The 20930-nt window shown below is 37.3% G+C and overlaps 1 protein-coding gene across 5 annotated transcripts in view; it reads right to left on the reverse strand.

Annotated features, from left to right (window-relative positions):
- THSD4 (thrombospondin type 1 domain containing 4) overlaps positions 1–20930 on the reverse strand; it is a 237742-nt gene that overhangs the window by 48861 nt on the left and 167951 nt on the right. For all 5 annotated transcript variants that reach the window (XM_015872714.3, XM_085515675.1, XM_015872715.3 and 2 more), the window contains one exon: positions 9777–9981. In XM_015872714.3, coding sequence (XP_015728200.2) covers positions 9777–9981 — 205 coding nt within the window. The remainder of the gene's footprint in view (positions 1–9776; positions 9982–20930) is intronic.

Consider the following 20930-nt stretch of genomic DNA (forward strand, 5'->3'; position numbering starts at 1 on the left):
AAGGGAAATCTGCACAGAAACAGTAAAAAAAAAAAAAAAGTTTCTTCTATAGAATCAGACAATGATGTCACGACATCTTCCAACTAGATCAAGGGATGCTTAAGGAACAAAGAAAGAGGTTTTTCTCTATCCAAAAGAGAATTTTGCTCAGAATAAAACAAGATTAGGGAATCAAAGAATGCTTTACAGAAATGTCTAAGACAATTGAAACCAGGTTCCCAGACATTTTTTCTTAAGTTATGTTCTGCAGCATTTGAACAGCTATTTAAATAAGTAACAACCCCTCCTCTTGGCAAGAAAAAAGAAAAGATATGTGTCTTGATATGATTTGGGAATTTGTCTGTAGATAGTTTAAGAATGTGGACTGATCTCATTCATTCTTTAGGGGTAGCTGAGTCAGAGTACAACAATCATTTTGAATTAATTTTTTTAAGAAGAGGACAGTACTGTGACTAACACACGACACAGCCACGACTTCGACGAACTCACAAAGCTCATGATTTCCAAAGGATGCATGACATTCCAGAACTGGTCCCTCGTTGGCTGTCTTAGAGGAGAAGAAGAATAGAGCAGAATCATCAATGTTACAGAAGAAAAAACTTACACAAGAGGCGAGGATAAAAGCTGAAGTTTTAGATCAGTTACGAGGCCTGGCTGTAAACTAAAGACATCCTGATACTGCTGTCAAATAACCCGATCATCCTGGAACCTTGACAGTCCAGGGGAGAGAGACACATGGATGCCATGGAGTCTTCTCACCATTTACATCCCAACAGTGGTGGTCACTGTAACACACAGATATATGTACAAACGTTCTATGTAAATTACTTGTACTGTCTACTCTGAGATGTAACTTTTAAAGTATTACTACTGTTAAGTTTCTAGAAGACAATGTGTACTGCACATGGATAACCATATCCTCAAGGATATAAACAGCACCTCAAGAAAAGAAGGCAGTTAAGTACATTCATGATACAGAAGAAGAATATATTTATTTCATGCTGTTTTATGAAAGATAGCATGAGACTATACTACAGCCAAATGGTAAAAAAGCCAAATCAGGTAAAAAAAATAAAAAATAATTAAAAAAAAAAAAGAAGCTTACTAAAATACAGAGGACACTTTAGAATCATAGAATCACAGAATTGCTTAGGTTGGAGAAGACCTTAAAGATCACCAAGTCCAACCACAATCTTACCATACTACCCTAACTAACAACTCTCCGCTAAATCATGTCCCTGAGCACCCCATCCAAATGGTTTTTAAACACATACAGGGATGGTGATTCAGCCACCTCCCTGGGGAGCCTATTCCAGTGCTTAGCCACACTTTCTGTAATTAATTGTTTCCTGATATCCAATCTAAACTTACCCTGGAGGCCATTTCCCCCCATCCCGTCACCTGTCACCAGTGAGAAGAGACCAGCCCTGCTTTTGCTGTAAGCACCTTTCAGGTATTTGAAATAGTCCAAACATTCCAGTACACAGAACCAAACAGCATCCTGACAGTTACCCGTCCAGAACTGACAAGAGACCACCGAACTGTTCTAAGAAGCCTCTTTGATCAGAAAGCTTTTATTTTGTAAAACAATTTTCAAAACTCACTGATCTTTTAATCTAATTAACTTTCCTGTGAACAACAGCTGTAAAGTAATACTTTATACACAGCTGGGAAGAGTCTCTTAGTTTCTCCTATGAAGGAGAAGAGGAAGAATTGAAGTTTCACACATTGACTCTGTTTGACATTGGAATTTCTGTGACTGGAACCATGGAATATCTGCCTCAAAGGAACACACATGAACCTACAATGTACTGTAGGTGCACTGTAGATTTCATTGTAGTGAAAATTTAAGATTAAAAAAAAAAGAGAGATTAATTTAGTATGACAAATGTTTGAAATAAAGAATAGAAATGAATAGTCATGAACACTGGTCAGTGGCAGAACAAGTACCTCAAGATGCTCAACACACAGGGTTAAGAAGAACTTAGATTTTAGTAATCTAAATCTTACTTTTAAGTAAGCCTTGAAACCTGTGCCATCAGCCACAACAAACTACTATATTCATGCAAACAACTTGATGGCTTAGTCACCTAAGAGAAAACAAAGATAAATCTAAATGTTCGAGATCTATGAAGTTCAGGTTAATTGAGTTCAGTTAAATAAAAACTCGCTGTTGTTCAATTCTCTTTGCTCATCTCTCTTTTTTCATGCATTTTCTTTGAAATTTTGCATTCAAGTTCCTTGGTTTTGTTCATAACTGGAAACAGAAGTATAATCAAAACACTGTGAGAAAGACTGAAATTAAAGATTTTGGGGTCTGATGAGAAGCAGGAAATACCAAAAATCTTGCAGCAGAGTCAGTTCTCCAGAGGTTTCCAGGCCAAGGGGGTTTGGAAAGTTATATAAGCAACCAGACTGCTGGGTGCTTTACAAGCCAAACCGAGCAGCCAGCCTTGCTGAGTTTCACTATTTTGCATACCTTTCTTTATTCCTTTCCCTTCTGTTGAAAACAACCTTTCCATATTTCAAGGAAAAGAAAAAGCATTCTTTTGATACGGAACTTATGAAACAAGCATCTCAGTGGGACTCATCGCTGCTGGCTGTTGTTCAGATGATGTATTTGCAGGGAAGATCATCAAAGCAACAGCAGGCTTCAGCTGGTGCACTGCTCAGTGATAACTGCTTTTGCAAAAACACTGCTTACAAATAAATGGTAATAAAAAAAAAAATAACACCACTTTTGTTAAATGCTGACAGAATAAGGAAACACAGGAAATGAGAACACCATGAGCTCCAAAACTGGCAACAACTGCTGACATCAGTGAGTAGGTATGAACCAACAATCCCAGCCACTGGGTGCTAGAAAGAGACCATCACATGAGCAACACGGTCTGCTTTTTGTTGTTAGTTTTCTTAAAGGATCTGCCACTTAATATACAGAAAAGAATACACTAACTTTTGAGAATGCATTTCTTCAGTATGTTTTCAAAATGTGCCTGGAACCTAAAGATCACTACACTCATTGTCACGTATCAACTTGCTGTTTAATGAAGCCAGATGGGAAAAGGTCACCTTGGAATACACTACAATAAGGTAACCTTGCCAGAAACTCTAAAATGTAATTAGTTAAGCAACACCAGTATTGAAAAAATAAATGGTCAGCAAAGAAAAATGTCCTAGATACATTCTGGTTCAACTACAGGTCATTATGCTAGGTAAGATTCTTGTGCAACTTGAATTCAGTGGAGTTGAATTCATTAACACCAGGGTTGAATTTAATCCAAATTCTTAATAACTTCAAGGGTTTTAGTAAGTGACTGCCCGAGCCAAATGCTACACGTTGGCTATAATATGTTGAACATTTTAGTGAAAGAATCTTTCTCTGCAGAAAATCAATTTGAAATTATGTTAAGGAAAGTAATTCAAAGAATATGGAAAACCGCTTATGTGTGCTAGAAGAATCAAGCAACGCAGAAATGAATTTGGAGTAAGAAGTGTTAGAAAGGCAGCTCTCACACTTCTCTGCATCTTAGTTTATTGACTCTTAGCAGTTCTTAAACCTCTTGCATTAAAAGCAAACACATTTTACTCTCCTTGGTAACTTATCTACATACACATTATCCTCAAACACATGCCGAGCTCCACAAGTCAAACACTGTCACAACCTGCAAGTACTTCAAGTAGCACTTTATCACTCCATAAGCAAAATCCCCTTTACAGATTCAGAAGTGTTCACGCTGCATTTTAGATTATCTCCCACTCCACAACATTTATTGTGAAGTAGTCCCCGCTGGAATCATCAGTCCTGGTTTTTTTTTTTTTGGTATTTTTTTTGCTTCTTTTATATTCACTGATAAGAACAACGCACAACGCTGTTTTCAAAAACTGTACTTTGTAAAGGCTTTTCCAAGTTGAAGCCCCAGTGCTCTCCCAGGCACTGTGACCTCTAGATGCTTCCATAGCATCACCATAGAAAAGGCTTTTCAAAAGAGAAATCAAATTAGTATTAATTCAGACGATCGGCACACCTACAACCACTCATCCAATGTTAACTAAATTAAATTAAGGGGAAAAAACCCCCACAGAATCTGCTCTGAGCATCAGATCTTTTCAAAAACTCAAACAGTACTGGCTGGATCTTTTGAGATGCCTCAAAATTGGCTAAACTTCTATTAAGTATCCATTAAGCAGAATCAGAAAATTCCTAAGCAAAATACAAAGAAATGTGGGAAAAGACACAAGCCTCAGAATAGAGAGGAGACTCAGCAGAAGCCAATAAGTGGTAATTATTAATTGATATTATCATATTTTAATAGGAATACTCCATTTAGCAAGCATTTTCAAAAAAAACCACATCTATTTGTTTTCATTATTCAGAATGTCACTGCTAGCTTTGCAGAGATTAACTGCTTGTTTACTTATTAATAATTTACTCCCAAATTTCCTTAAGTTTCGAATTTGCTGTGCTTATTGTCAGTTTATTTAAGTTGCAATTCTTTAAAGCTTTTCTTCACAGTCTGGAGAAAATCTCTGTTGTCTGTACAAGAAAATGTCTTTGTTGTTCAGCTCCAGTGGAGAGCCAAGGACAAAAGGTAAAAAAAACAGATATGCTAATCCAGCTAACACAATTACATAGCTTACAAGTGATGCAGACAGTAAGCAGTAAACATGAGAGAGATACACTCCAGCTCTGATGCATACACCAACACACATAGAGATGCACTCAATGAGTAATGTACACCACGAAAAATACCATCTAAAAGTCCCTGTGTGGATTTCCCAAGTCCAGCACAATACACACAAATATGAGATTCTTCTTGCTGTACTCACTAAACTTAAAAGAAAAAAATGGCACCATTTGTTTCTGAATAGAAATGGATGGATTATTAACAGCTCGTTGGCAGCTCTCACCACTGATTTGGGAAAGACAGTGAAGTACTGTAAAACTGAAGTTTGCTGTACATTTGGTAATAGAGAAAACAAAGAAAATCCCACTCTTCTGATTTATTCTTTCATGCTATTTCCATGCCTTGAAAATTCAAACACATATCCTCACTTCTCTGAATTATTGGATAGTGTCTGTTGCAATGGCTTTGCACAGCAACCTTATTCTTGTCTTCCAAAATAAAAAAGTCTAAGAGCAAAAAAAAATCAAATAATAATCAGAAAGAGCAATTCTTAAAAAAAAAAATAAAAATCTATAATTAAGTGCAGTGATTGGTCTAATTAGCACCACATGAAGAAAATCAATGGGTTTTTCATGAGCTAATATTTGAATTCCAAAACATCTCTTACGATTTCTTGTCACACAGCAGTATCTTCAGCAATGTTTATGTTCTAAATTCTCTGCCAGTGTTCTAATCTACTTCTATACTTGCTGGAAATTTGAATCTTTAAAGTGATTTCAAAATATTATTTTACACTCCAGAGCTGCTAACAATATTTCATCACGAGACATGCTGTTGGAATGCTATCAATGCTGCAGGGGATAATGAATCAAAATATTTTTCAGAGCATCTTTTCAATGCCTCTTCAGTGTCAGCCACTGTTATTTTCATGCGACTAGCTCCATACATCCACATTCGCATTCTCACTAACATTCACAAGAACACTACTAAAATAGTTTGGTCTTGTATTAAAAACAAACAACAATATATACCTCTTATTTAAATCATGGCTACAGTATGCCAGCATTTGGTGATAGCATGTGCCAGAATAGCTCATTCTACAGAAAGCGAGGAAAACCACTTAGTTCAGAGATCTAATATAAAATAACTTAATGCCATGAAAAACAAAATTAAAACACATTATTACATTCCATGAAGGAATGGCAAGGAGCCTTACAATTAGCTATAAACATCTCCACACTAAACAGTATTCATGTAAGGCACTACATGACTTGACCAAACTCTAGTGTATAAACTTTCCGTAACATCTCACACATGACAGCAAGCTAATGACAGCAAGCAGTTGGTGCTTCTTGGTAGTTTGCAGAACTGAATCTTAGTTGTATGATCCAAATTCAGCCCACTGTTCTAAAAACAAACCTTGAATTATAGGACATCACCTGCTTCTTTCTGATTACAGGTTTGCAACACATGGTTTCATATTTCAAAAACATATTTCAAAAGTAATTCAATTCCAATCTCTGTACCTTTCTTTCTCTTATTAGGCTAAATTTCCATTTTTAGTGCTGATACTTTCATCATATGCTCTTACTTTTAAGGCTTATGGATCTGAGTAACCTTCAGTGTCTTTAAGGTTCTCAATAACCATTAAACAAAAAAATATCTTCCAAATAACCAGATTGATGTCATCTGGCTTTATACTTTTGTCATCCTAAAACTCAAACCCAAAAATGCCGGAATATTTATACTCAAAACCCACATTTTCTGCAGCACAAGTGCTGAAATGAACTGGTCCCTTGTAAGGTATTATGGTCCTATTTAATTCAATGGCAAACTTCCTATTTCAGTGTACAAGAATCTGCCAGCTGTTAATTACCAGTGGGAAAGAGGTATGTCCTTGTCTCTTTCCTATACAAGATTAGCATGTGAGAGAAGTGCTCTGTCAATGGAAAAGTCTCTCCAAGGTTAGCAGTTCTGCTGCCCAAAGGTCTAATTATCAGCCAAAAAGAAAATATTTAGGAAAAATACTTAGAGGAGCGAGTCATTCTGTGCATAGCTCAGGACTATACAGCCTACAGATTTGTTTAGAGAGTTTGAACATACATTGTAATACGTACCTTTTGCTTCAAACTGTAAGAAACTACTAGAGTAAACATAGAAACCGATTAATACATTATGAATAGCTATTAATAGCCATTTTTGAGGCAGGTTAATACCAAAATTGGGCTGCTTCCATTCCAAAACTATTCCCCTGGGAAAAAGTTCATTGAAAATAGCATGATGGGCCACTAGATGCACAAGAAACCTGTGATGATGTAGATGTGGCATTCTATAAAATGTCAGTTGTAAAGCTACATGAAATAGGCTGTTTCAGTGGCTGTTCAAACATATCTCTATCATATTCAGGGTCATCTCTAAAACTATATTTTCTATGAGGCCACAGGTTTTGCTACAATGAGCAATGGATTATGCCTCAGAAATTTGCTAATGCAGCATGGAGAAGCTTTCAGCTGTTTGGAGGACTCAGCTGAATGTGAAACTCTTTCAGTAAGAAGCATCACATTCTTACCTGCTTTCTCCAGCACCTCCAAATTGTACAGAAATCTCCTGGCAAAAAAAACCCCACTTTCCTGGCTGCTGGTTTGCTTAGTATATTTGACAAAGCAGCAAAGATGTACAGAGCTGTGTAAAAATTGTTTAATGAAATCACATGGAACTCAGATGTCTCCTGAAGAGACAAGCAGAATAACTCAGATTCCCAGAACCACCTGCTGACATCTTTAAAAAAAAAAAAAATAATAATAAAATGGAGTGACCTTGATTTTGCATTGAAGAAACTAAGAAATGTAAAAAGCAAAGGGAAAAACAAACTCAGCTCAGCTTGTATTCCTCACAACCACAAGAACGCTGCTTACAAACAACTCTGATGGCAGCAGTCAGACTATGTCAGAACAATGACCTGAAACTTTAGTTTTGCAAAGTACTTCGGTACATGCTTAAAGAAACGAATGCTTAGTTGTTATTGCTTTGGTTTTTTTTTGCTACTGCGGCACACAGAAAAGTTTAAAACTATTTATCATTTTTACTATTCAAGATAAATACTGACAAACCAGAAAGTATCAGATGTGAGCGTTCAAGCTTCCCAGCTGTACCACAGTAACATGTTCCTTAAAGCCCTCAAAGCCTACATTTTAAATGCTGTGACATCAGTGAGAAATTTGTACCTACTAATAGACAAGAACAAAAAAAACAATTTCCCAATTTCCATTTTGCTTGTACGCTGCAGTGCTTCGTAAAGCTTTTACTAATTCCAGTTTTTTTTATCTGCTGGAACTTGTTTGTTCCTGTCCTGGAGCAGCTACACCTGCCTCAATAAGCCAAGCTTATAGTGCTACAGCATAAGCAGAGAGGCTGGAGGCCTTCTGGATGGAACAGCCTCAGGAATCCAGAACAGGGGAGGGAGTTGGTAAATTTAGCAGGTCTGTACCAGCAGCTTTAAAATGAAACATATGTAGTGAATAAAAAGGGAGAGAAAAGATGATGGCATCAACTAAGAGCTCAGGGGATAAGCACAGCATGGGAAAGAAAAACCTTGCAACTTTCCCATACATGCCAACAGTCTTGATTATTTTTAAATAAACGTTACTATTTCTCTGTGCTTCCAATTCCAAAAATGTACTTGTGGCTCAGAACATTTTAATATAGCTAAGTGAACTTTTCTGTCCGCTGAATTCAGATACTGACATGTAAATCTGTCAGATAAATTATATTCAGTGTAATATTTTTATGGATCAGTAGTGGAGTGACCTTTATTGACATGCTAAATAAACCACATTCTCATCCATTTGCTAGTAAACATACAGTATCTATAGAAGCCTTTCAGACAAAATAATTGTTTACCTCCTTCATCAAATGAGTTAGTGTTGATGGATACTATACAAACTGTTCATTAGAAAAAGCTAACACTGGCATATACAGGTTTATCTGTAACAAAGATACATTTTAATAAAATCAGGACAAATCAGAACTGATGAGTTCACCCCAGAAGTGGTCCCGAACTTTTGATACTTGTGGCCTTAGAGTTTATATTATTTCTTCACTTTTGAAGAGTCAGATTTTATGCATAATTACAGAGATGCCATTGTACTACACTCTCATCCGCACTGTAAACTCCCACCTACATGCAGTTGTTTCTGTAAAACCAGCTACTGCTCCAACAGAAACTTAAGACAAGAAGATTCAATAATGAGAACTTTCCCTTCTTGGACTTGAGTAAATTGTGTGGTACTGAGATGGTCAAGAGACAGAAGTGTGATAAAGTGGCTGTCAAACAGAGTACAGGGATTTTAAACTTCCAGTACATCTGTATGGCTCTAGCGATAAAAACACTAAGCTAGCAACCAAGGCCTCCTGTAGTACCATTTTTGGTATTTGTGGTAATAATTCTTTTCTCTCCAGATCTGTCTCAGAAAAACTGGCTCCCAAACAGAAGTACATGTAAACAAAGACCTTTGCAACCTTGTTTTTAAACAGCAAATGTCACAGTTCACCGAGGCATGCAAGACACGCTTTTCCTGCATGCTGTGTACCTCAGAAATGTATCTCCAGAAACTACAATATTGATATTAATACTCCAGGGTCCTCTATAGTTTTGAATTAAGATTATCTTCAGCATAAATAACTGCATTGATGATCTGTTTTTTAAGAATATCACCAAATACCACTTTACCTTGATGGAATTTTGGTATAATTTTCACATTAAAAGAGCTGACATTATTAAGCAATCAGAAGATGTTCATTTCCGCTTCTAGAAAGCCTGATATACCTTACATAAACAAGCATGCCCCAGGTGCTGGATTCTTGTACATATAGGCTAGGTTAACAATGTGGGGAGCATAAGCATAACAGTGGATTAACTGATAGGAAATGTAAAATCATGTCACGCAGACAGGGAAACAGACAATAACAGACATACAGTGTCTGTCCTGCAAGGTCAAGCCAGAAATACAGTCAGTCAGTAACAAGCAAAATGCCTGTTTAATCAACTATCTTTTCATTTTCTGACGTCTATTTCACAGTCCTTACATGGCACTCCACCCAGTTATACTAGCATACAAAGAGCATTTTATTCATTTAGATACAACTTACCCAAATAGTTGTTGCTCTTTGACATCTCAGTAATGTTAATTTTAGTAGCTCCTTCAGGAATTTCCACTATCTTGTGATAGCCAAGATTTGTTAGTGTGTGTTTGAAAACTCCAGAAACAACCTTGCAGGCAGTGTTGTCCCCTCCACATATTCCACACTTGTCAATCACCTTGTCTGAACCCAGATAGTCATCACAGCCAATGCTCTGCAAAATAAAATGAGATTTCTTCTTCAGCATCTTGTAACTGAAGACATCAAACACATCAACTGAGGACAGTATGACTTTCAAAGAACACTAAGTCCTGAAATGATTTTTCAAGTTATTATTTCAGCAATTTCTGCCCTTATTCTTCTGAAGCCTTCAGATTTTCATGCTATGTTACCAAAAATATAAGAACACACTAAAGATCACTGATGCATTTATCTTTGCTCATTATACCGCCATACCAAGAATTTCTTAGCAATGTAGCTTCTGTAGCTGCTAGTTGGGAAAGAGATCAAACAGAGCAGTGATTCTGTTACGATCCAGTAGATCACCTTTTTACATAACTAGATGTGCTTTACATAAAACATCTTAAATTCCATAAAAAAATAAAATAGTACCAAGCCTATTCTTGGCAACTTAGGTTCCTAAAAAGACTTTATACTGTGCTAAGACAGTATAGAAACTGCTTTCCCATTCACTGAATAAAGAGTGGCACAATCTAATGTTCAAAAAACCCAGTAACAACTAAAAAAGTCTTATTAAATAATGTAAATTAAAAGCTACAAAAATATATTTTCTCAAACCAGAAAAAAAATAATTGAAGTTATACTTTAAAAATATGCATATTGTAGAGATAAGCTCTGCTTATGTAGAAACATTTCTATTCATTATGTTGCTGTTTTGTACTTAAAAGCTTCAAGTATAATTTACTATGTACACTTATCATCTACCTGGTATGATTAAGCATCTACTGGAAATGATGGATTGGGGCACATGCACAAAGAACTCCTTCCCATTCAGATAAGAATTAAAAGACACACAAGCTGGTAGAATATACACCTATCGCTTCTATTTACATGAAATGTAATAACTTGATGAAAAATATTCAATAACTGCTAGAGTATTGCTCTATTATTTCAAATTCCCAACAACACTTGCAAATACTTGTTAAAATAAAAACAGGTTCATCATCGTTTTATGGTCTTTCCAGGAAGCAATCAGCCAAGTAAGAAGGGGAAGAAAAAGAGATTTTTGATACCACCAAGACACAACCTTGGGAGTTTCTTGAGCCTTGAGATCGCTGCATTTCTTTCCAATTCCCAACACTAACGCTTGGCCCTTGCTGCGAGAAATGTTCTAAACTGAGAGCCAGAGTCTGCTTACTTCCAACATAAATATTTAACACCCAACACGTTTTTTATGACTGTCCAAGAAATACAGATAAAGCCATCTCAGTCATCACTGCCAGGATCAGATGGAGCTTGACAATTATGCTTGTCGCAAAGTAAGAGTTAGAAGATGAATCCCGAGCACTGTGCTTCATGGCAGGATAATCTGATAACCAAGTGCCTAATTTATCCTACTAAATCTACTGTGAGCAATTGCTGAATGATTTCAAAGAGATTTTGAATTTAGAGAGAAACATCTGGTTTAACATATTGCATTTGCCCAGCACAGCAGAAATAATAAGATCACATATGAGCATAATTTCTGTGTTTTCCTTAAAACGCATTTTACTTGCTAACAAAGCAATATGTTTAAACACAAAAATTACTGTAACTGTATCAAATCATGTAATATAATTTCAGACTTGCTAAAAGAACCCTAAAAATGTGATCTTTTAAAGATTTAATTGAAGACTGCCATCCCCAAAATCTGCTTAATATCTACACTCATTCTCCTGCTATTTTGCTGTGAATACAAATACTTTCTCCACTACACAGCCTTTGGATGGAAATGTAATAAAGCATCAATGTATGCTATCCAGTGACTTTCAGGAAACTGACACTGCCAGCAAGTTGTTTTATGGAGGAAATCCCTTCAAATATGAGGTGCTATTCCATATGAATTGCTAGCGTAAATGTTTAATGGCATTCTGCATCACTACTGAGTCCCATAAAGGTTAATATAATTTTATTCCTTTTAGCAAATAAAAGAGAATAGAGAAAGATGTGTGATATTCATTGAGAGCATGATGCAGAACTACCATGGGGCACCATGAGCACAACTATTTTTGACAGAAACAGTGCAACCAGTCAGTACAAATGTGATTCCTTCATAGGGAACAAATATCAAACCTATTTCAGACTCACACAACATTCTAAGTTAAGCATTAATGGATGTACAAAACAGCTGTCATTCTTCAACTGCACAACTTGGAATTGTAATGCAGCACAAAAAGTGCCTACGATTTTTAAATGCTCTTTCAGAGACAATGACTGATAAAGATACAAACAAGGAATTACTGGAAACAAGAACCTAATAATTTGAAATCAGTAACTGACAATGGGGAAACAAATACTGAATCACAATTAATAAAGATATAAGCACACCATACACAATATGCAGAGTGCACTCAGATTCACATTTTACATACCAACTGACAGGGTACCTAACAGCAAATCAGAGTTTTACAAAGAAAAACTAAAAATACTGAGATGGTCTACTGAGACTTATGAGGAAATGACGAGCTTTAAAGTATTGCACAGATTTCTAAAGAACTGGCCAGTAAAAACTAATACATTCTGGAAAACCTTGAGATTCACTCAATACAGTTTAGGCAGGCATATAAGAATGACTGTGTACTGTCTTCTATTCACAGATCTGGCAAAGATACGTACAGCAAGTTGTGTCCCACATGTTCTATGGGAATCTCCCACTCTAACTGTAAAGAACCACAGACTTCTATCAATCACAGGTCAAACGATACTGGATTAGATGCCCGTCACTGGCCCAGAGTACGTCCTGGGCCTTGACTCACAGTTAATGCCAGTAAGATGAAGAAATACTTTTCTGGATAGCTGATTCTGTTTCCTTTTTGCTTCTAAACAGACTCTTGAACCTACTCAGAGATTTGGAACACTAGCAGTCATCTTCTCAAAACAAGGCTGGTTAACTGAAATAAACTAAATAAACTAAAAATGTAGAATCTTCGCAACTGTACTGAACTCCAAAAACTGTCCTGGCTCCAAATTAAAGAAATATCACTTTACTATTTGGCAAGCACAGAATTATATAAAAGGACAAACCAACCCAAGGTGTATGCTCTCTCATGTTGTGGTATTTGTTACATCGAAGCACACACATATGCAACAAAAATTCCCTTATCATGCTGCTTAATACACTGCAAGAAAAAACAATGTAAAGAAGTGTTATGAACTGGAATGCACTGAGAGTGTTTCTTCCAACATTTGCTGAGGGAACACAACTTCATCTTAACCATTTCAACAGATATAAAGATTAGAATTATTCCCAAAACATACAATCAAACCAAAGCTAAAAGTCACTATGTTCTAATAGCTAGTAATAGCTAGCAGCAAGTAATAGCTAGTAGCTGCTCCTACATGGCAGTCTCCTCATTATAGGTTTAGAAAGTACTTTCCTTTTCCTTTAGAGGGATTCCATGCTTTTATTCCTCAGTCCTTAAATAAACATTAAATTCACAATCAGAGAAATTTTCTCGTTTCTATTCAAAAAACAAGCAGGGAATAAGTCAGCCACAGCATAAAATCTGAGACACAGCTTTGGTATTTCATTTTCTCACCAGCATTCAGCAACAGTCAGCTCAATGATGATGTATTGCCTTCAAATAAAATGTCTCAGTGACCACCGTCTAGACACCTACAGCTCAGAGACTGTAGTGACTTGCAGAGCCACTACTAAATAGGCAGGAGTTTAGAAAGGATTAATAAAAATGGTTTATTCTGAATTTCTTCTAGTTTCCCTACCCCCAAATTCATAACCATAAAGCATTCACATCAACAGTCCAGGCTTTATTTTTGGTGGGTGGTCAGATGTTTCAAAGTTCATCCAACCATATCCGCTTTGTGCAAAAATGTACTTGTATTCATTAGTTGCTCTTCATCAAAATCCTTCTGAAATCAGTGACAAGGCTCCCTTTGAAATCAGTGTCAGTTGATGAAAAGGAGCATCAGGTCTCATATCCAGTGAACTGCCATCTAAAAAAGATACCAGAATAACTATAATTTACTGTTCCCAATTCACCAGGAATAGCTTGCTGAAATGTCAATTTACCTCAAGGCTCTTGCTAAGTGTGGAGAATTTTCAAATTAAAGTTGTGAGATTTATTATACCACAAGTGCGCAGTGATTAATGGCCTTTCAGAGCCCTTGCACCTCAGACAGTAACTCAGGAGGCCCCCATGGGGGATACTCTTTGCCAGTATCTCATCTTACAAAGGTCCTAAACTCTGAAGTATCATAATGTTCATTTTCTCAGCTGGTTTATGATTCTATTCCTTAGTCTTCAAATTCCATCTTAAATTAAGGAAGTCCCAGCTCACCAGGACAGCTACAAAATGATAGACCACACAAAGAAGAAAACATTATGCTAATAGTGAGCACCTTTTTCACTTGGTGATGCTTCACAGATACATCATTCTTTCAAACTTCTGCCATAGGAATTGATCACTTTATCAGTGTCTCAACCTACTTAACAGGTGCAGTCATCTCAACATTAAATTCACACTCAGAAAAATTTTTGCTGACTTGTTAGAAAAGTATTTAGCCTGTAAATCTTTCTGTCTACAAGCAAGATTTTTTTTTCCTGTCTTTGACAGAGTCTTCAAGCCATAAATGTCTGGATTTCTGTGAGTCCTGTTCCATGTTAGATCCCCCACTAAGAAAATGCCCTCAAAGCTTTTAGAAACCATGCCTGTTTCGGTACCACAGGCTAACCATATATTCCCGTTTGTCTGAGAAGCTTTCATGTGCATTTTTAGTAATGATATTTGTTCTCATTCTGCCTTGAACACAACTGTAGAAGCTAAGAAAAACGGTCAGCACTCTGCCTATCACCATGACTTGACTTCACTGCAATCAGAAACTGGAAAACTGGGAAAATAACTAAGCTGAGTAAAGTGTTTGGAAATCAAACATAAAGGACAATTCACCAGAGAAGTAGAAAGTGAAACCAAAATGTTTCCTGGCTCATTTCAGCTTTCCAGTCTAGGCCTGAAGCAGATTAGGATTAGTTCCAGTTAAAGCCAGTATCAGTTAAACTGTGTAACATGATTGGGTAAATCAGCTCACATTGCAAAACATGAGAGAAATGTAAGGCACACATGACAAAAGCTGGCTTACGGAAAAGGGGCTTTGGCCAGGAAAACAGATTCTCTTTCCTGCTTCCTAGCCGAAGTGTGAGGACCTCTGACATTTCAGTGTTGCAGCTGCATCTGGTAGTCAGAGGAGGACTGGCTAGAAATTCTGGCACTGCACTCTCTATGAAGGTGTTCCAGAAACACTACAGCCAGAGCCTGGCAGCTGCAGGATAGTGCATCTCTAGCCCTGATTCCCAGCCTTTGAACTAGGAGAAGGTGGTTCTTAGATGGCAACTCTGGTCTGTTTTATTTCCTGTTTCAGATCTTGAACACAACTCCTGTGGGGGTTCAGCTGTCCAGGATCCAGGCCAGCTTTCTTAATGCAGCTGTACCGCCTTGAAGCAGAGTTTAGATGCCTCATATCTCACGAGGTGCTCCTGAGGTCAAGGATTTCACCTTTAGGCTGTGTCCAAGCTATGCTGCAGGTACTTGTCTGTAGCTCCTTCACAATTCTAAACCTGGTCCTGACCTGCTTCTCTGCCTTGATGTTGGGTGTCTCATCACCAGGGATTTGCCTGAACTCTTAGCTGTACTGAGCTTACAGAGCAACGTTTGGATTGTGACAGGATGCAGGAGAGGCTTTTATGAGCAGGTCCCATGTCAGATCAGAGCCAGTTATAGCTGCTCCAAAAGGGATCCACTGCTGGCCAGAAATCAGCCATTAACAACACCGATTGTGCCTCTGAGAGAGGATAGTTCAGAAAAGGAAAAGAATGCTGCAGTGCATTTGCAAAAAAGCCTAGATATTACTGGAGCTCCTAGTAAAGTGTAACTGCTGTGTAAACCAGACCTGTGATACACACTGCCTAGCCTTCAGGACTGCAGAGAAACTAATACAGAAACTGCAGCAAGAAATCCAATGATCTTGAAGAGTAAGATTCTACACTAAGAGTAACAGAGTTTGGCTTTATTGACAGCCACTAAAGTCCATGGTTAACTGTTGTTTGACTCTGCAGCCTCCTTACAGATTACTTAGATTCCAATGACTCAAAAACTAAAGTCTCAGTTAACAAAGCTCTGCAATCCCCAGAAAACCAATACAAGTTATTTTTGCACACAAATGCACACAAATCTTGAAACTAAATTTTACGAGGCTATCTCACCAATTTGCATTCTGAGATACAAGATTAATTGTGATGTCCACAAGGTGGCACTTACAATCCTTGTGAACCCAGTATGCAGAACATCTACACACAGACACATAAACAAATAACTTCTGCTTATAACTACACATAAACCTCATATTCTTCTTCATTTCAAATTAGCCTCTACTACACAAGCAACAAATACAGTTACTTTGTTATTGATAACTTGTTGATAAAATTTATCAGTCAATCCACAGATTTCCTTTTGTTTAGGAGGCGTCTAAAGCTAAAATAAAATGTTACAAAAAATTAAATGAAGAGGAAATGCTGGGAACTCATTTTTTCTCCTATCATCTGCAATCCTTATCTGGAGATAAGTCTTCATAATCTTGAAAATTTAGTAGGCAATTTCAATGACTATTAGAATTAAGTGTATCAAATTTCTTCATTTTAATTTTTAAAAAATTATATCAATGTCACGGAGTCTGTAGGAATGAAGCATTAGCAACAATAGAGGAAAATCAAATTAGAGAGAATCTGAGAAAACAACATACACAAGTCTTTGGGAACAGATGGGATGCATTAAGAGTTAGAGCAGTGGATGACATCAGCATGAGGTTGCAGTGATTGGTGGAAGTACTCAATATTTGGAAAAAAGTAAATGTCACATGCATCTACAATGAGGCAAGGAGGAGGATCTGAGCCTCAGGTGAGGGCTACTCGCCCTAATCCCAGCCCTTACAAAGACTACAGAGCCAATCCTTCTGGAAGGAATTTCTAAGCACAAGAAGTATAAAAAAGAAAAAAAAAACCGCCGTTAACAACCAGTTAATTTGAGCAGGATTACCTGAACAAGCCAATCCACTGCCTCCTGTGATTAAATGACTGGTCCAGTGGACAAATGGAGAGCAGTGTATGTTTCTTACCTAGACTCAAGCAAGGCCTTCAACACAATCTCCCATAGCATCCTTATACCTAAATTTGAGAAATATGGACAGGATAAGTAGATAATGAGCTTGGTGTAAAACCAGTTGGGCTGCCAAACATGAAGGCTAGTGACCACTGGAAGCAGGACACTCCTCAGAGGGATCCTGACAGGTTGCAGAAATGGGTGGACAAGAACCACATGAAGATTTATGAAGAACATGCAAAACCTTGCTTCTGGCCCTCTGACCTCAACATAATGCCATACACCAGTACAGGAGGGAGGCTCACTGATAGGAAGCTGCTCTGCAGAAAAGGACCTTGGGTGTCTTCATAGACAAGCTTAACAAACACCTCCAGGGATACTTCCTTTTCATATTTTCCACTTAGAGCTAGATCAACTGACAAGAGAGAAATAAAAATCAAAAATTTCCAGTAGGTTCCTCTGTACACATTGCAGCTATAAACCACAAGTATCACTGCATTCATTCAGCACTCTACTGTCCAGGAGTTTATATTAATACAGAGCCATATGCTTTATTTCCCTTCAACTTGTACCCTAGAGGAGATCCATATTCTTCCCTCCAAATCCATGTGTACTTGTATTACCATGTTCTGTTTCTAATAGCTGAAACTGACAACAAGTAAGGAATACCAGAAACAAGAAACACACAAATTCAAAAATCCAAAAAGGAAAAAACCAACAATGAGCAGTAAAGTTCCATTAAAAAAAAAGAAAAAGTAAATCTACACATGAGAACAAATCTGACACCAAGCTCAAGTGACTAAGAAATTTCCTTCTTCTCAATTTCTCATTATGATTAAAAACTTTTGATGCACAAAACACAGGTAATAACTTTTAAAACAGGTTTGTGATTTTTCTCAGATCTGTCACTTTAACTGCAGTAAAAACTGCAGAACAAACATTTTAGTAAAACCAAAGTCTTAACAGAATTCTGCACCATAACTGCTGAAGTACTTGGCTACAGAAAAATGCTGCAGCCCTACAGATGGGTTTCTGCAGCAATTCACATCAAATGAATATTTGACACAACTTATGAGATATTCGTTTATCTGCAAATTCATTTATGATATTAGACTGATAGAGCCAAGCCATTAGATGGATGCTTGCAGCTTAGCTTTAGTTTGGTGTTTTTACTGTAAGTTCCTACTTCAGAACTTGTAAAGGGAAGCCTTGATTAAAAGGGCAAGAGACTGCATCACAGGAGATAAAACCTGGGGAAGCCCCAGCTTTACTAATTTCAGCTCACTGGAACTCACAGAGATGCAGTTCATTTAATCATTTCTCTCAAGTTAAGATGTAACTTGGATTAGTAAACACATATTGCCCTACCATCTAGAAGCTCTTCTTCCTCACCTGTCAGAATTACAGTTTGTATTATTGGACTGATATTCCATTTCTGTTCTTTCAGTTTTGGACTTTTCCACCCCAGATCTCATTTCTTCAATTGTAACTTCATTCAACATAGTCGCTGTGCAGAATACCCTCATAGTAGAGTCCTGTTGTGTTTCCAGGTATAGTTGCCATTTTGTCTCTCTTTTACTGCTCTTTTTCTTCTCAGGAAGCACAGGGCTGATGACCTGGTAAAGTTTAGTAAGATGAAAGAACCACTGTGCCACACTTCATCCACATCTTCTAGTGCTTCTGTTTGTTTTGCCTTCTTATTCAAGGGGATTGCTTACACAGGAATATCAGAACATTTATGTACTAAACCTCATGCCATACCCCTTAACTACTTGGCTTCAAAGTGTAAAATGATCAGTGTTATTAAAATTAATTGCCAAGTCCTTTCAAGTGCAAAAAGGTGAAGTGTTCTTGGTTTCAAAAGCAACTTTTTCCAGTCTTCTTGAAGGTCTTCTCACATTGCCTGTGATATGCCTTGGTTTGAGTTATGTCCCTTTTCTCCTCTCACAGAGGATCCTGGCTTTCATACTTTGTTCTCTAAGCCTGAGCATGGTTGCCTAGAGATTGACTGGATGACCTTCTCTCCTTAACACATGAAAAAAAGTGACTTTAAGAAACCATTTTTCTTTGTCAACTTTCAAAACCTTTGACTCTCATACATGAACTTGCAGACTGAACTCCTACAGCTAGATGAAGATTTCTACTACATATATAGCTCATTCATCTGAGCTATCTGTAAATCAGAGGAATTATACAGATTTCCAGGAACTGCTTTCAGCTTTGCTGATCCCCAAAGGAGACAAAGTGTTCATTCTTCAGAACATTGTAAAGAACAGAAGCTGCACAGCCAGCTTCTTAAGGATTTTACCTATAAGGTTCAGCTGCATAGATCCTTCAGTGGAAACTGTTTAATACTCTAGAATCGTGCCTTTAGTTGTAAAGTAGGAGATGCCTTCAGAAAACTTCCAAAGGCAGAACACAACAAAATCAGTATAGTGTGCATATTTTACTGTCTTACATCCCTTGGATGTTCCAGCCTAACCTTCACTTGCTTTACAAATAGAAGGAGCAATGTTGAGAATTTACATTCAACCACAGGATAACAAACAACATTCTAATGGCTCTCACTTGATTTGTGGTTAGCTATTACCATCATTTTTACCCAAACATTTGATCCTACTCTGGCTTTCAAATATTTCCTGCTGTCTACAGACTTAATACTCACAAATCTTTGATGCTATTTACAGCCCTCTACAAATAGACTGTGGTTACATCCACATGCCGCTCACTTAATTAATTACAGATTTTCTACCTGCACAATAAATGTTTTCATTACCTATCTGTGCTTTATGTTGAAGTTCACTTTGTCAGATTAATTTCAGACAACAAGAGGAAATGAAGCATTCATTTTTGACAATCCTAAGAATCCAAATGACATTTATAGTATCTAGATATTCAGCAGTTTAATGAAAAAAAGCTACTTATGTAAAGACTCTTTCACTAAGACATTCAATGGCTCCTTGCTGGCCAGAGAATTACAAAAGAGAAGAAAGGTTTTATTCTTATTACAATGGAAAAAGTAAAGCTATCCAGGAAAAGAAATCATGTGAAAAGATGTTCTTAAAGATATCACCTTATAACAGCTAATAAAAAGGGATTAAAAATATAAAGCACGCATCCCACACTGATACCTCTAGCAGTCAGCAAAACAATTTCTCTCACATTGCTTTTGTTCTAAGGGACAACGGGACTGGCAGCTCCCCCATAAGCAAACATTACATGGTGTATGAAAGCAAGCTAACTGCCAACTGCACTGCAGTGAAAAGAGCTGTGAGTGAAATATGCTTGTTGGCCAGAACCTCATCAAAGTCAGGACAGCTACTCAACTTGGAGACTTCTACTCAAAATAGTTTACAGAAGATTTTTGTTGCTCAACTCTTTTTGTGGGGCTACACAAGGCAAAGTAGTGTAAAGGAGATTAAGATGTCTAATCATCTTATACACAATTCTCTGGAAACAGGATGTTATACACTGAACAGAAAGTGAGGCTTGCTGGCCTTTTTCTTCATTTGGTAGGATACCATTCAGTCAGTATCACTAATTTCTGCCTGGATTAGAAGAAATCTGTCTTAACTTTTCAGGAGCCTTGAGGCACTGAAGGCAAGCACAAGCACATGACTGTAACACAGGGAGAGTCCAGTTTCACCATGCCTAGACCCTAGGGTCAGTCCATTCACATACAGCTCTGTTGCTGGAGCATTCAGAAGTACATGTAGGGCCCTGGGGCTTCAGTTGTGTGTCTTAACACCTGCAAGTAGATCATGTGGCTCACTTATTAAGGATGGGAATACTGATACAGGGAAGGAAGGGAAGGAAGGGAAGGAAGGGAAGGAAG

The sequence above is a fragment of the Coturnix japonica genome, chromosome 14 (genome assembly GCF_054131305.1).
Source record: "Coturnix japonica strain WE chromosome 14, WE-NBRP24, whole genome shotgun sequence".
Classification (NCBI taxonomy): Eukaryota; Metazoa; Chordata; class Aves; order Galliformes; family Phasianidae; genus Coturnix; species Coturnix japonica.